The sequence below is a fragment of the Pithys albifrons genome, chromosome 5, assembly GCF_047495875.1.
Source record: "Pithys albifrons albifrons isolate INPA30051 chromosome 5, PitAlb_v1, whole genome shotgun sequence".
Lineage (NCBI taxonomy): Eukaryota > Metazoa > Chordata > Aves > Passeriformes > Thamnophilidae > Pithys > Pithys albifrons.
Window position 1 is genome coordinate 38,594,706 of NC_092462.1, and position 12,521 is coordinate 38,607,226.

General features: G+C 40.1%; 1 protein-coding gene across 5 annotated transcripts in view; it reads right to left on the reverse strand.

Moving 5' to 3' along the window:
- The window catches only part of GLRA3 (glycine receptor alpha 3), a 94,475-nt gene extending 82,854 nt beyond the window's left edge, over positions 1–11,621 (reverse strand). For 3 of the 5 annotated variants that reach the window (XM_071556259.1, XM_071556263.1, XM_071556262.1), the window contains exon 1: positions 11,226–11,618. In XM_071556259.1, the coding sequence (XP_071412360.1) occupies positions 11,226–11,344 (119 nt within the window). In that variant the 5' untranslated portion in view covers positions 11,345–11,618. Of the gene's footprint in view, positions 1–11,225 lie in introns of all 5 variants that reach the window. The other 2 variants (XM_071556261.1, XM_071556260.1) reach the window with 2 other exon arrangements.
- Between the last annotated feature and the right edge of the window lie 900 nt (positions 11,622–12,521).

The following is a 12,521-nucleotide window of genomic DNA, read 5'->3' on the forward strand; positions in this document are numbered from 1 at the left end:
CTATCCGGAATTCAGCAAGGCCTTTGACACAGTCTCCCACAATATACTCCTGGAAAAGCTGGTAGCCCATGGCTTGGACGAGTGTACCCTCTGCTGGATTAGGAGCTGGCTGGAGGGTCGGGCCCAGACAGTGCTGGTGAACAGAGCCGCATCCAGCTGGCGGCTGGTCACCAGTGGTGTTCCCCAGCGGTCTGTGTTGGGTCCAGTCCTGTTTAACATCTTTATTGATGATTTAGATGAGGGGATTGAGTCCATCATCAGCAAACTTGCTGATGACACCAAGTTGGAAGGGAGTGTTGACCTGCTGGAAGGCAGGAGGGCTCTACAGAGGTATATGGATAGACTTGAGAGATGGGCTGATTCCAATGGGATGAAGTTCAATAAGGCCAAGTCTCGGGTCCTGCACTTTGACCACAACAACCCCATGCAGCGCTACAGGCTGGGCACAGAGTGGCTGGAGAGCAGCCAGGCAGAAAGGGACCTTGGAGTACTAATTGACAGGAAGCTCAACATGAGCCAACAGTGTGCCAAGGTGGCCAAGAAGGCCAATGGCATCTTGTTCTGTATCAAAAATAGTGTGGCCAGCAGGACCAGGGAAGTGATCCTTCCCCTGTACTCTACATTGGTGAGGCCACACCTTGAGTACTGTGTTCAGTTCTGGGCCCCTCAGTTCAGAAAGGATATTGAGGGGCTGGAGTGGGTCCGGAGAAGAGCAATAAGGCTGGTGAAGGGACTGGAGCATAAGTCCTATAGGGAGAGGCTGAGGGAGCTGGGGTTGTTTAGCCTGGAGAAGAGGAGGCTCAGAGGTGACCTCATCACTGTCTCTTAACTACCTGAAGGGAAGTTTTAGCCAGGTGGGGGTTGGTCTCTTCTCCCAGGCACTCAGCAATAGGACAAGGGGGCACGGGCTTAAGCTCCACCAGGGGAAATTTAAGTTGGATATCAGAAAAAAATGCTTACAGAGAGAGTAATCAGGCATTGGAATGGCCTGCCCAGAGAGGTGGTGGATTCACCATCCCTGGAGATTTTTAAATGCAGATTGGACGTGGCACTGAGTGCCATGATCTAGTAAATGGACTGGAGTTGGACCAAGGGTTGGACTTGATGATCTCGGAGATCTTTTCCAACCCAATCGATTCTATGATTCTATGATGAATCTATGATACTGTGGTTTTTAGTTCTAATGGATTTTTTTGCTATTGTGGCATTGCCCCATCAGCTTTGCATGTACTAGGTTGCTGTACTGTCACTCAATATAAACAGGAACAGTGTCCACTAAAGTGTATATCTGTAGAAAAGGAATATTTCTTGTACTTATAATTAATAACCAATTAGAATATTATAAGTATTCTGCTCTTCTTTGTCTTGATTGCTTTTATGAGTTGTAAACTATAACCAAAACTGAAAATGAGTTCTTTGCTATGCTTCTTCTCAGTTTATACTCTTTATAAAATTATTCACACAAAATCTTCAACAGAATTATAAGGTTGAGGTTTACCAAAACTAGATACAAAATTGATTTTTAATTAAAACCTCAGGTTTGTGAAGGTTGAAACACAATTCACTTAAACACCATTCTGTTTGCATTAGGGAAGCTCTGCTTGTGTCAGTTCTGTATCTTGAGTGAGCATGTCCAGTGACTCTAGAAGATTAGTCTTTTTCTCCAAAGTAAGTCTGATGTAAGTTGAGTTAGAGAAAAGCTGAGTATAGCCTGAAAAGTCACTCTATAAAGTGTTTTTTTCCAAAACACTTCTCATGAAAATATTTTGATTAGCCAGTTAATTCTATTGTAGATGTGAGTTATTAATTTAAAAGTTGCACTTCAGACAAAATGTTTTCAGTTGAAAAAACACTGTTTTCTTGAGACAGAGTTTTACAGAAACATATGTTTAAATATTTTTTTATGAAATGTTGGCAGTCTTGGGTAGAATATTGTTCAGTGTCCTTTCTATTTTGTCAGCCACAAACAGTTTGCTAATGTTAATGGAAACTGAAGTTGGGCGCTTGGATTCTAATTTTCAAAAACTCAGAACATCTTCCCTATAGATTTGGTAAAGATCTTTCCTGCATTCTTCAACTTAAACTTCTTTTTCAGCATTGAAAAAACAAGAAAATATTTTCAGAGCTTTGGAATTTTTTGTGAGATAGGAATGGTGATGTTCAACCAGCTGTGTTAATTTATGCAAAATATGTGGATTAAGTAATTTTTTTACTTTTTTATTAAGTCTCTCCAGGATCAAGACTATAATCATTCAGTATAAGACCTTCTTTAACAAAAACAGAGTTGAGCTTCAGGGTGATGAAGAGAATGACAGAATTCATGCCACATTATGACAGAACCCAGTGTTCCTAATGCATGCACTGAAGCATATTCCTTACGGAAAAAGTCAGAGGAAATAATGTGAAGGTTAAAAAAACAGTGCTGCTAGCCTTTCATGCTTCCACCAAAATTATCCTGGTCCACTACACGCATTCTGTTTCACACACAGAAAGTGATGCTTAAACTTCCTCTCAGATACATATTTAGTCTATGCTGTTCTAGTCTTCACTATGTCAGTACCCCCCTAATTATCATCTCAGTCATCTAAGCTTTGTGTTAAGAACTGGAAATAAGCTGCTTGATGGAAAGATCATGACCTGCACTGACCCCCTGCTGCCCCCACAAAGCCTACAACAGCTGAGCGAAGGACTTCATGGGGTCCAGGTAGAGCATTCCCTCCCCTTCCCTGCATGACCATGCAGACATTGAGGACCAACCCCTCAACCAACAAAGGGTGTTGCAGCCTCTATTATGTGCAAGATACCTTATCTCCTGAGGGAGTCATCCCTGTCAAAAAGGATGAAAAAAAGACATTCTGTTAATTATTATTTAGAGAATCTGAATGAATGCCTTTGTACTCACATTTTGATTACAGATGAAAATTTGAGCACTCTAAGAACCAAGGATATGTGTAAAGGCACAACAAAGATAGATAGAAAGAGATAATTTGAGAGGTCATTTGCACAGTGGGATTTGGGGATAAAATTGGTAAAATATTAACACATATATGAAGAAACTTGAAAATAGCATTTTTAATTCCAGTTCACTGTATTGTAGTTTCTGTAATCATAGATTACAGTCTCAAGTGGGGGCACTTCATTTTGTGTAGTAAAAACTTGCAATATTATGCTCAAAACAATTGACTATCAATATTTAGTGTGCAAAAAGTGAAGGAAACTAGAAGATATTTTATTTTACTCTAACAGTTGCAAATTAAGAGTTTAAACAAACTCTGATAAATCTTTTTTTATTTTTAACAAAAAACAAAACCCTGAAAAAATCCCTTAAAATTTTCCATAAAGGATTCTTTCTAACAGACGAAAGCAAACACCCACTATGTCTTTTATGGGCTATAGTGCAGATTTGATACTGAAACCTGCCCACTTTGAATTTAGTTCTGATACTGCTGAGTCAGAGGTAATGGATTTGACATGATACCATCAAGGAAAACATTGCACAGATGCACATTCCTTCACAGAAGTGCTATATAGATGCTTAGGCACAGAATTAACATTTACCCTAGAATACTGGTGTTAGCCATAATTTAGCTGTGTGAAATCAGTGCTTTAATCATGATTGATTTCAAAGTTTTATTTTTCCCAGCAACTTACTACTTCGTGACATTTATTTATCTAGTAGGGCACTCTTAGTCAGCAGATATGTTGCTCGTAAAACTGGAAGTTTAGTTGGTTCCTGTTCATGGATGTATCAGCCTACCTATGCCCAGAGAATGGACTCTCCTGTGCATTACTGAATCTAATAGAGGACAGTGCAGTTTTGAAAACTCTTTGAAATTAAAAGACTTACCAGGACAAAAACTCAGGATGTTTTTCATAATTGAGTCACTTTGTATCCCAGAACATTATAAACCAACTTTCCACAAAATAGCCTCTAAGCTCTGCATCATCCACCAAGATGTAAAGTCATAATAGTTAAAAAAAAAAAAAAAGGTCAACCTTTTGGATAACCATGGTTGTATAATTTTATTAACTGCTGAGTGCTTAATTGTGGAATTAAAATTAATTAATTGTTAATATCATAGAAAATTGTAAATAGCCAATTTTGTAGGAATTCATCTGTGAAATTACATATTCTGGCACTTGTGGATTCTTAGAGATGTTATGTAGGATTACATTAGGTTCACGATTTACCTTCCAGAATTCAGACAGGCAGAATATGTTTATAATATATTTTACAAGGAACTGGAGATAAACTCTAGATATAGTGGAGTCTTACGCAAACTGTACATAGTATATGAAGCCCTGGGCAATGGTGTGATGGGTAGCTTAAGCCAATTTTTTTTTAGATTAAATATATTTATATTTCTATTTTATATCAAAGATGGAATGCAATAAAGAGCCAAATATTAAGACAGTAAGTTATGTAGTTATAACTACAGTTTGAATTTTAATTGGGAAGAGGAAAAAAATTAGTTTTTTAAAAAATGTCATAGCTGTTCTGATTTTGTTTACAATACCCTTCCTAAGTTAGTTTTAACTGTAAGAATCACAAGCAGGTTAACAGCAATTAACTCAGTCTCACAGTTTGAGATAATTTAATACTCCTGTGTTCTACTCTATTGCTTCACCAAGAGAGTCTCAAGGTAATCTGCTGGCTTGCAGTTTCCTATAACCATTGATTTGTATTAATCAGTAGCCGCCCTACTTGTGCAGCTTCACTGTTTCAGCAGTCCCACCACATGACTTTGTTGGGCCAGAGTCTTCCTGAAATTTTCTACCTTTTTGTGGTCTCAGACTGTTTCCCTTGAAAACTGCATTTTGCTAATGTTTCATGTCACCAGAAAGAAACTTCAGCATAACAATATTGAAGAAGACTGATCTTCCTCAGGGAAGTTCCTACCTGGAAATAGCCCTGGCTCTCCCTGCTGTCCCCACGTATTTTGTACATTTGTATTAAGTCCAGAGAAACAACAGGGTGGTGTGTGGTATAGAAAAAATTCTATAAAAAAAAATTTGGAGTGTGAAGTCACCATTTCTGCAGGTGTTTGAGAAAAGACTGGATGTGAAACTTAATACCATGGTCTAGCTGACCTGGTGGTCAGTCATAGGTCAGACCTGATGATCTCAGAGGTCTTTTCCAACCTAATTGATTCTGTGATTCTGATCATTATGTGGAAAGTCCAATTCAGTGTAGATCAAGTATTTCCCCTGTTTGTTGTTGTATTCATCACCGTGTGTGTAGGAGCAATTAGACATCTGACTGGAAACGTAATAATGATATACATTCTTTTATACTTTTATAAACATATGCTGCCTATTTTTTTGCTTTTTACTCATTTCTTTTTATCCTCAGTATGGAGGTTTAAAGACATCAGCTAGAAAGGATCATGTTGCTTTAGAAGCCATAAAAAAATAATGGATTGTGCTAGGAAAAGAAAGTAGTCTTAAAGATCCTCACCTTGTTTTCTCTTGAATTTACTGCGCAGACTGTTCTGCTTCCTGCTGCACTTCTCATTCTTCTGTTTAGGTCCTGCAATCCTGTTAGACACAGTTTTTAGCCGCGTCTTTTCCTACTCTCTGAGATGCTTCCTTTCTGTTGGCAGTTGATATCCCTAAAGAGGTGTTTTTCACTTCGTCTATTCATGATGTCTACATATCAATACAAGTGATACCTTCTATTACCTATCTTCCTTTATTGATTCTTTCAATAAACATCAGGAGAATCAGTAGGAAAAGCAATAAAGAGGACAAGAAGCAACACACACATTCATTGCTTGAGAAAAGCTGATTTGCAGGAATAATTCCCTATAGGTATTATTACATAATACTCAGTAAGGTCATTTGAAGCTTGTATTCTGAACCTGTTAAAATAAGAAGCTCTAATCTTGTAAAAATTTTCATTCTCTCTGGTTGTCATGATTTCTAGGATTCCTGGACAAGACTAATCTGATAGAGGAGCTATTACATTTATCATCATACCAAAGAACAGCATTTATCTCACAATATTACTTGCTTTCAGTTGCTGTTAGCGTCAATTGGCTAGGAATGCATTGAGAGAGGTTGAAAAGTAAGAAAATGTCACTAGCACTGCAATTGAAAGATTCATGGTTTTAATTAAAATTTCTTTTTTCTTTTTTTTTTCCAGTTTATAGCACTATAAACTGAAAAATATACACATTATTTTTCCCCAAAATTATATACATGGTAGACACTTAGAAAAATAACTGAATTTTTATAAAAATAAGGAATGGATAGCAAAAGTTCTGATCAAGTTTGTACTCATGACAAAACTCCTGATTGGTACAAATGGATTTCAGTGTCTTCATTGGTATAGTTGAAATACTAGGGAATTTGAACATTCTTAGTCAGAAAACCCCTGCTTCATTTTGGCTGAGTCTTGGAAAGTACAATGCCTCCATGTGGATACATGCAAGGGAACCCCAATGCTCTTCTCCTAACATTTTATAAGGACCCTTATCACAAGGGTTTGACTACCTGGGCTCAGTGTAAGCGCTGCTAGTGCAGTAGCGCAGCTTGGATACAGAGCTGTTTGTATTGTAAAATCCTCAGCAGGGCTCAGCTCTGTTCTCTCAGGATCTGTTTTTGTTTCTCTTTCCCATGTTTGGTTTTCCTTTTTTTTTTTTTCCCCCACCCTCTAGAATGACAGGGAGATAAATGAGCTAGTGACTAAGTGTATTTTCACCCATTCTTGTACCTTCATAATTTTGATCCTGAGCCTGATCTGCTGACCTGACTCTTTGACTGTGGCCTTGGACCTATCTCTTAACCACCAACTTTGCCATTCAGCCTGATCTGTTTGTTTGAACTGTTCTTCTCCAGCACATGTGCTGTGGGACTGCAAACATTTTTGGTAGGATCCTGCTCCTTCCTGACATGCTGTGAGTCTCAACTCCCAGCTCACCTACCCTTTCCTTGCTACTCTGTGAGACACGTTACATCTTTTTCTTTAGGGCTGGAGGCTGTCAACCAATTTATGTCACAGAAACCATCTTTAAAATTGTGTTTGAGCTGATGAGAAGAGGTAGTGTACCTCAGTGCTCTCATCTTGAATTAATAAATTTTCTTTCACACGCTTTTATGCATTTCCTGATTTTAACAGACACTTTTATTTCTGGAGTAGTACTGTAAGTATAATTCTTAACATATTAATAAACTACTGAAGTCTCATTAGAACACCTGAAAATCTTGATCTTCAAAGATGGGATGCTATGTCAGATTTAATAGTTTTTAGGTGATCTTTTTTCTCTTTTGTTATTTGAAAGCACTAATGCTGGTTTAAAGAATAAGAACTTCTTAAAGCTATTCACCTGAAATCAATTTGCAATGAAATGCAGAAAAAAATTCAAAACCAGTTAACTGTGAACTCAGATATGCCCCAGAGTTAAGTTGCATGGAGGCTTTTTCCACAAGAATCTAATTTCTAAGAGCAATTACCCATGTCTGTGATACTGCTTCTTCAGTGTAAGGCCAATGGAGTAATGAGAAGGCAATACCCTAATTGTGGCATGATTCTTGATCTGTACTAATATGGATAACTAAAGAAATACAACAATAGGAGAATCTATTTTGCATTTGCGATGCCACCTAACTTTTCACCCTCTGCTTTTCCCATACACAGGTCTACATGTAAAATCGATATACCACACCCTTTAATGATAAAACGAGCCTCTGGCAGGTTCCTTACAGTGTTGTTTTAATAGAACAGTGCTGGTGCCCATGCAAGTTCATGGGCTGTTATAAAACTCACTGAAAAATATGATCTCTGTGTTAACTCCACAAATATGATCTTGCTTTCCTCATGACCCCTTGGAATCCAGGCAAATCCAGAGCATTTTTTGGTAATACTATTACTTTAATGAAAACTCAGAAGAATATTCAGTCTTAGGTATTATTATAATTTCAAACCATATCTCAGGAGTGCTTTTGCTTCTTTGGCAGTGAATTACAGTTAATTTTATGCTACATTAAAATCTTTTCCATAGGTTTGACCCTCTCTTTTACATCTACCCCCTCATGCTGGAACTTGGACTGGTAGTCCTTAATAAACAATATTTATTTTGGGGATGTCTGACCATAACTTTTCTTCCCATCCTCAAAAATATTGCATAAACCAGACTGCTGTGTGCTTTAGCCATGTTTTTTTGTGTTTAAAATCTATGAATATAGGATCAATAACTGTGTTTTTCATCTGTGACATAGTAGTATGAACATGCACAATATTATGAAAGACTATTAATAATCACAGAATCATTAAGATTGGAAAAGACTTCAAGATCATGGAGTCCAACCTTTGACTGAACACCACCATGGCAACTTGACCAGAGCACCAAGTGCCATGTCTAATTTTTTCTTGAACACTTCCAGGGATGGTTACACCACCACCTTCCTGGGCAGCCTGTTCCAATGGTCAGCCACCCTTTCAGTGAAGAAATCCTTACTGATGTCCAACCTGAGCCTCCCCTAGTATAGCCTGAGGGCATTTCCACTTCTCCTGTTGCTATTTGCCTGGGAGAAGAGGCTAACCTCCAACTTACTACAATCTCCTTTCAGACAACTGTAGAGAGCAACAAGGTCTCCTCTGAGCCTCCTTTTCTCCAGGCTGAACAACCCCAGCTCCCTCAGCCCTCCTCATATGACTTGCTCTCTAGACCCTTCTCCAGCTTTGTCGTTCTTCTAATGTTTTAATCTTTCTACCATGTCTTTTAGAAATCAAATTGATAATTAGATCATGCAATGACCAATATACATCTTGTTTCAGTCATTGCCAATTTTAAGGGTCTTTTGATGTGGGAAGGGAAAATTAATTATTAAAAAAAAAAATCAGGTGCAGTTTCCTTTTGAAGCATTCCAGTCTTGAGACTTTGCTCATTAAAGTAGCAAGCCTGTAATTTAAACCAAAAAATTCTTTTTTGATTTTATTTGAACTGCACTAAAATAAAACTAAATATCTATCTTCACAGGCATATCATTTAAACAGTAATTTTAAATAGCCTCAGGGCTGCTGGACAAGTATTGAAAGCTTTTCTCATTAGGTTCATCCAGTCTTCTCACACAGCCTTCTGTTTCTTAATGAAGAGCAGAAAAGTTTTGATGTTGCACAATGTAAGAGAAGATAACGTTATTTTTTTACAAAATGTCTGAACAAGTAAAACACTTGACTGCTCCTAGAAATTCACAGCACATCCACTTTCTCATCAAGTGTTATATAGGTGCTAAGACTGTACTCCGAGGGTCTCACAGAGAGTGGAATCAGTATTCTACTATTCTCTGTTCCCTTTGCTCTCATGGAAATAATTTCACAAGGGTTAAGCTGGAAAAGAACTAGCAATAATCACTCCAGGAAACTTGAGAACTTTACATTTGTTAACATTTTGCCTGCTTCTTTCCCCACACTTCCCCCCCACCCCCTTTTGAAAGCATGGGAAAGTCTCATGGGTGTCTTGAACTGACTCGGGTTTCTCATGCATTATTGCTGGATCTAAAGTCACCAGCAGTCTCTATATTGAGATTAATATGAAAGATATACATAGATTCAGAGCAGTTTTCTGAACTCTTTCTCAATCTATATAGTCCTTGTGCACAGTACCCACGTTCACTGTCATAAAATGACAGTTTAATAGCAGAAGGCTATTACAATACCACAGTTATCTGGACATTGAAGACAATAGTTTGATTTTATGCTAAATAAGATACCTGCATATATTTGGAAATATGTTAGTCCAGAATCATGTGATGCAAAATATCTGACTGCTTTTCAAAATTGACATAGTTTCCCCATGCCCTGGATTAAGTGTTTTTATATCATTAAAATAAAAGAAAAACAATCCAACAGTAGCATGACATTTAAATAATATGCAGAGGAAAAATAAGTGCTATAAAAACATTTTAATAAAATAATAATAGCATAGTACTGCTTATATTGAGTAAACCACACAAGGGTTTGGTAATCTAATCTGAACATTAATACTCAATGAAACTGGAAAACTTAAACTGTAATATATGTGAATTTCCTCTTTCCTCACAGTGTAAATTAATCCCTTACCACGTGACTCAGTTTCTTAAATTATCTTTCTTTTGGCACAATTACAATAAAATGACATTATAAACTATGTTATGTATGTTGATAGAAAGCAGGTAGTTAACATCAAGAAAGAAAGATTTGCTGTAAGCCTGTGAGCACTTGTGAAGTGTGCCATCATTGTGAGCCACTTCACGCTGCTATATTAACCTTGTGGTTATAAATCTCTTACATGTACAATCCCCAAACTCTCTTTTCAAATTCAAGTTTCTTTTTTTATCTTTATTCAGTAACAATGTGATTCTTAAAATTGTCTGGCATATTATATGCCATAGTTTGTTTATTGTGATACAGAGCTAGAATATTTGTTGGTAGCAAGCATGGCTAACTGCATTAGTAGTGAATACATGATAACATTGAAGTCTGTTTTGTACATGTGTGATTTTTGTTTTAAAGTTTTCCCTCACGGAGGACTCAAGTTTATTTTAGCCTGCTATCACCTTACTTCCAAAGAATGCTTGTATTAATAGAATAACATTATCTAGAAAGGGTGTGCTAGGCAGAAATCAGAAAAAGCTGAATGAACCTCAGTCTTCTACTCAGGTCATAATTTATGGATATGTTGCCATCTTTCATAACACAAATGCTAGACTCGCAGTAATACAGCAAAAGCCTTCCCTCTTCAGGGAAGTTCTGTAGACTATGCCATCCCTTCACTCAGTGTTTTTCTGTTGCTGTTTAAGACTTCCTTGACATAACACAGTCTGTGATTTTCCTTTACTGAAAAGAACTGAGACAAATAAGGAAGTTCTGTATATTCCAAACTCAGATTACCTTTTGCAACTTTTTTTATATAGACACTTTGCACCTGAAGAATTTCCAATACCATTGATGTTACAATTCCTGTTAAAAACAGTGACAAAACTCACAGATTATAACTGCGAGAAGATGAAGCAGAAACACAGCCTCCTGCTTGAAAAATGCAAAATTCGAGGCAGCGCAATGCTACGCAGTCATTCGCGAAGCGTGGAACCCACGCATTTAGTTGCCGTGCCCTGAGCCTGGCTGCCGAAGGCAGTGAGAACAGGCGGTGACCGCGGCGGTTCTCCGTGCCAGTCCCAGGCATTTCAGCTGCCGGAAAACCGGGAAGGGGGACACTTTTACTTTCCCAAAGCAAGCGACTCACCTGAGCAGTACCGCAGCTTCCCAGAGATAAAACCCCGAGACAGCCGCACGGAGGTACCTAATCCGGGCCATGCTGCTCGGAGATGCGACGGAGCCCGGGAGTGGTGCTGTTCGAGGCATCAGCGGGGCTCGGTGGGCGGCGCGGCTCCCCGCCGGCGGCGGGCAGCGCCCCAGCACCCTGGAGAGCTCCGGCGGCTCCGCGCCCGGCGTCCGCCGCCCACCTACTGTCTCTCGCCCCGCGCCCTCCCGCTGGGCCCCGCCGCGCCCGCCCCGCCGCTCCGCATCGCAGCCGAGCGGGAGCCTAATCCCAGCCTGGGCGGCGGCGCCGAGCCGCGGCGGGAGCCCCCTTCCCCGCCCGCCCGCCCCCGGCTGTTACTAGCAGCCAGCGCTCCGCCGCCGGACGCATCGCGGGCACAGGGCGCGCCGCGGCCCGGCGGCAGCGGGGCGGGCGGGAGCAGGGCGGGGGCCCAATGCGGCCGCCCCCCGGAGAGCGCGGCAACCACGAAGGCAGCGAGGCGGGATCGGGCGCGGCGCTGCGGCGAGGGGGCGCCCTGCGGAGGCTGTCCCGGGCAGCAGAGGTGCCCCGCCGGGAGCGCGTGGGAGGGCTCGGCTGGGGCTGGTGGGGGATGTCTGTGCTCAGAACGACTCCTGCCCTGAGCGCTTTCGCTCCCCCGGGAAGAGGGGCGGCGGGGTCCATGCCTACGCAGGGCAGCGACCGTGAAAGAGACGAGATGAACTCACTGAACCTCGGGTCTCGGAAAGGATTGGTGAAAGAGGGGTGGTTCTGATTTGCCTGTATGGCTGGTGGTATACTTTTTCTTAGATTTAAATGGATGAGGGTGGGGGATTTCAGAATAGTGCTGACTGACACAGGAATCCTGTTCTATTTGACTTTTTCAGAAAAGAAAGATGATCTAGTGAAATAAAGTGGACTAGTAGGGAAATCCAAAGAGTTTGAAAGTTTAGCTGAGGAGGAGAGTGGATGGGACTATGGGAAGGAACAAGCGAAAGAACGTTGTAAGAGGGAAATGAGAAAGTTATTTGTGAGTAGAGGGAGGAACAGAGAGTGATGTTCCAAGTACAGCTGGCAGTAGGAAAGTGAATACAGAATCACAGAATTTTCTGAGTTGGAAGGGACCCACAAGGATTATCAAGTACAGTTAAAGTAATGGTCCATATGGGGATGAAACCCATGACCCTGATGTTAGCACTATGCTCTAACCAAACAACATTTAATGCAAACTAGGAGTTGCTTTCCTTAGAAAAGGATAAGAGTTTATGAGTTGATTTGAGAAGT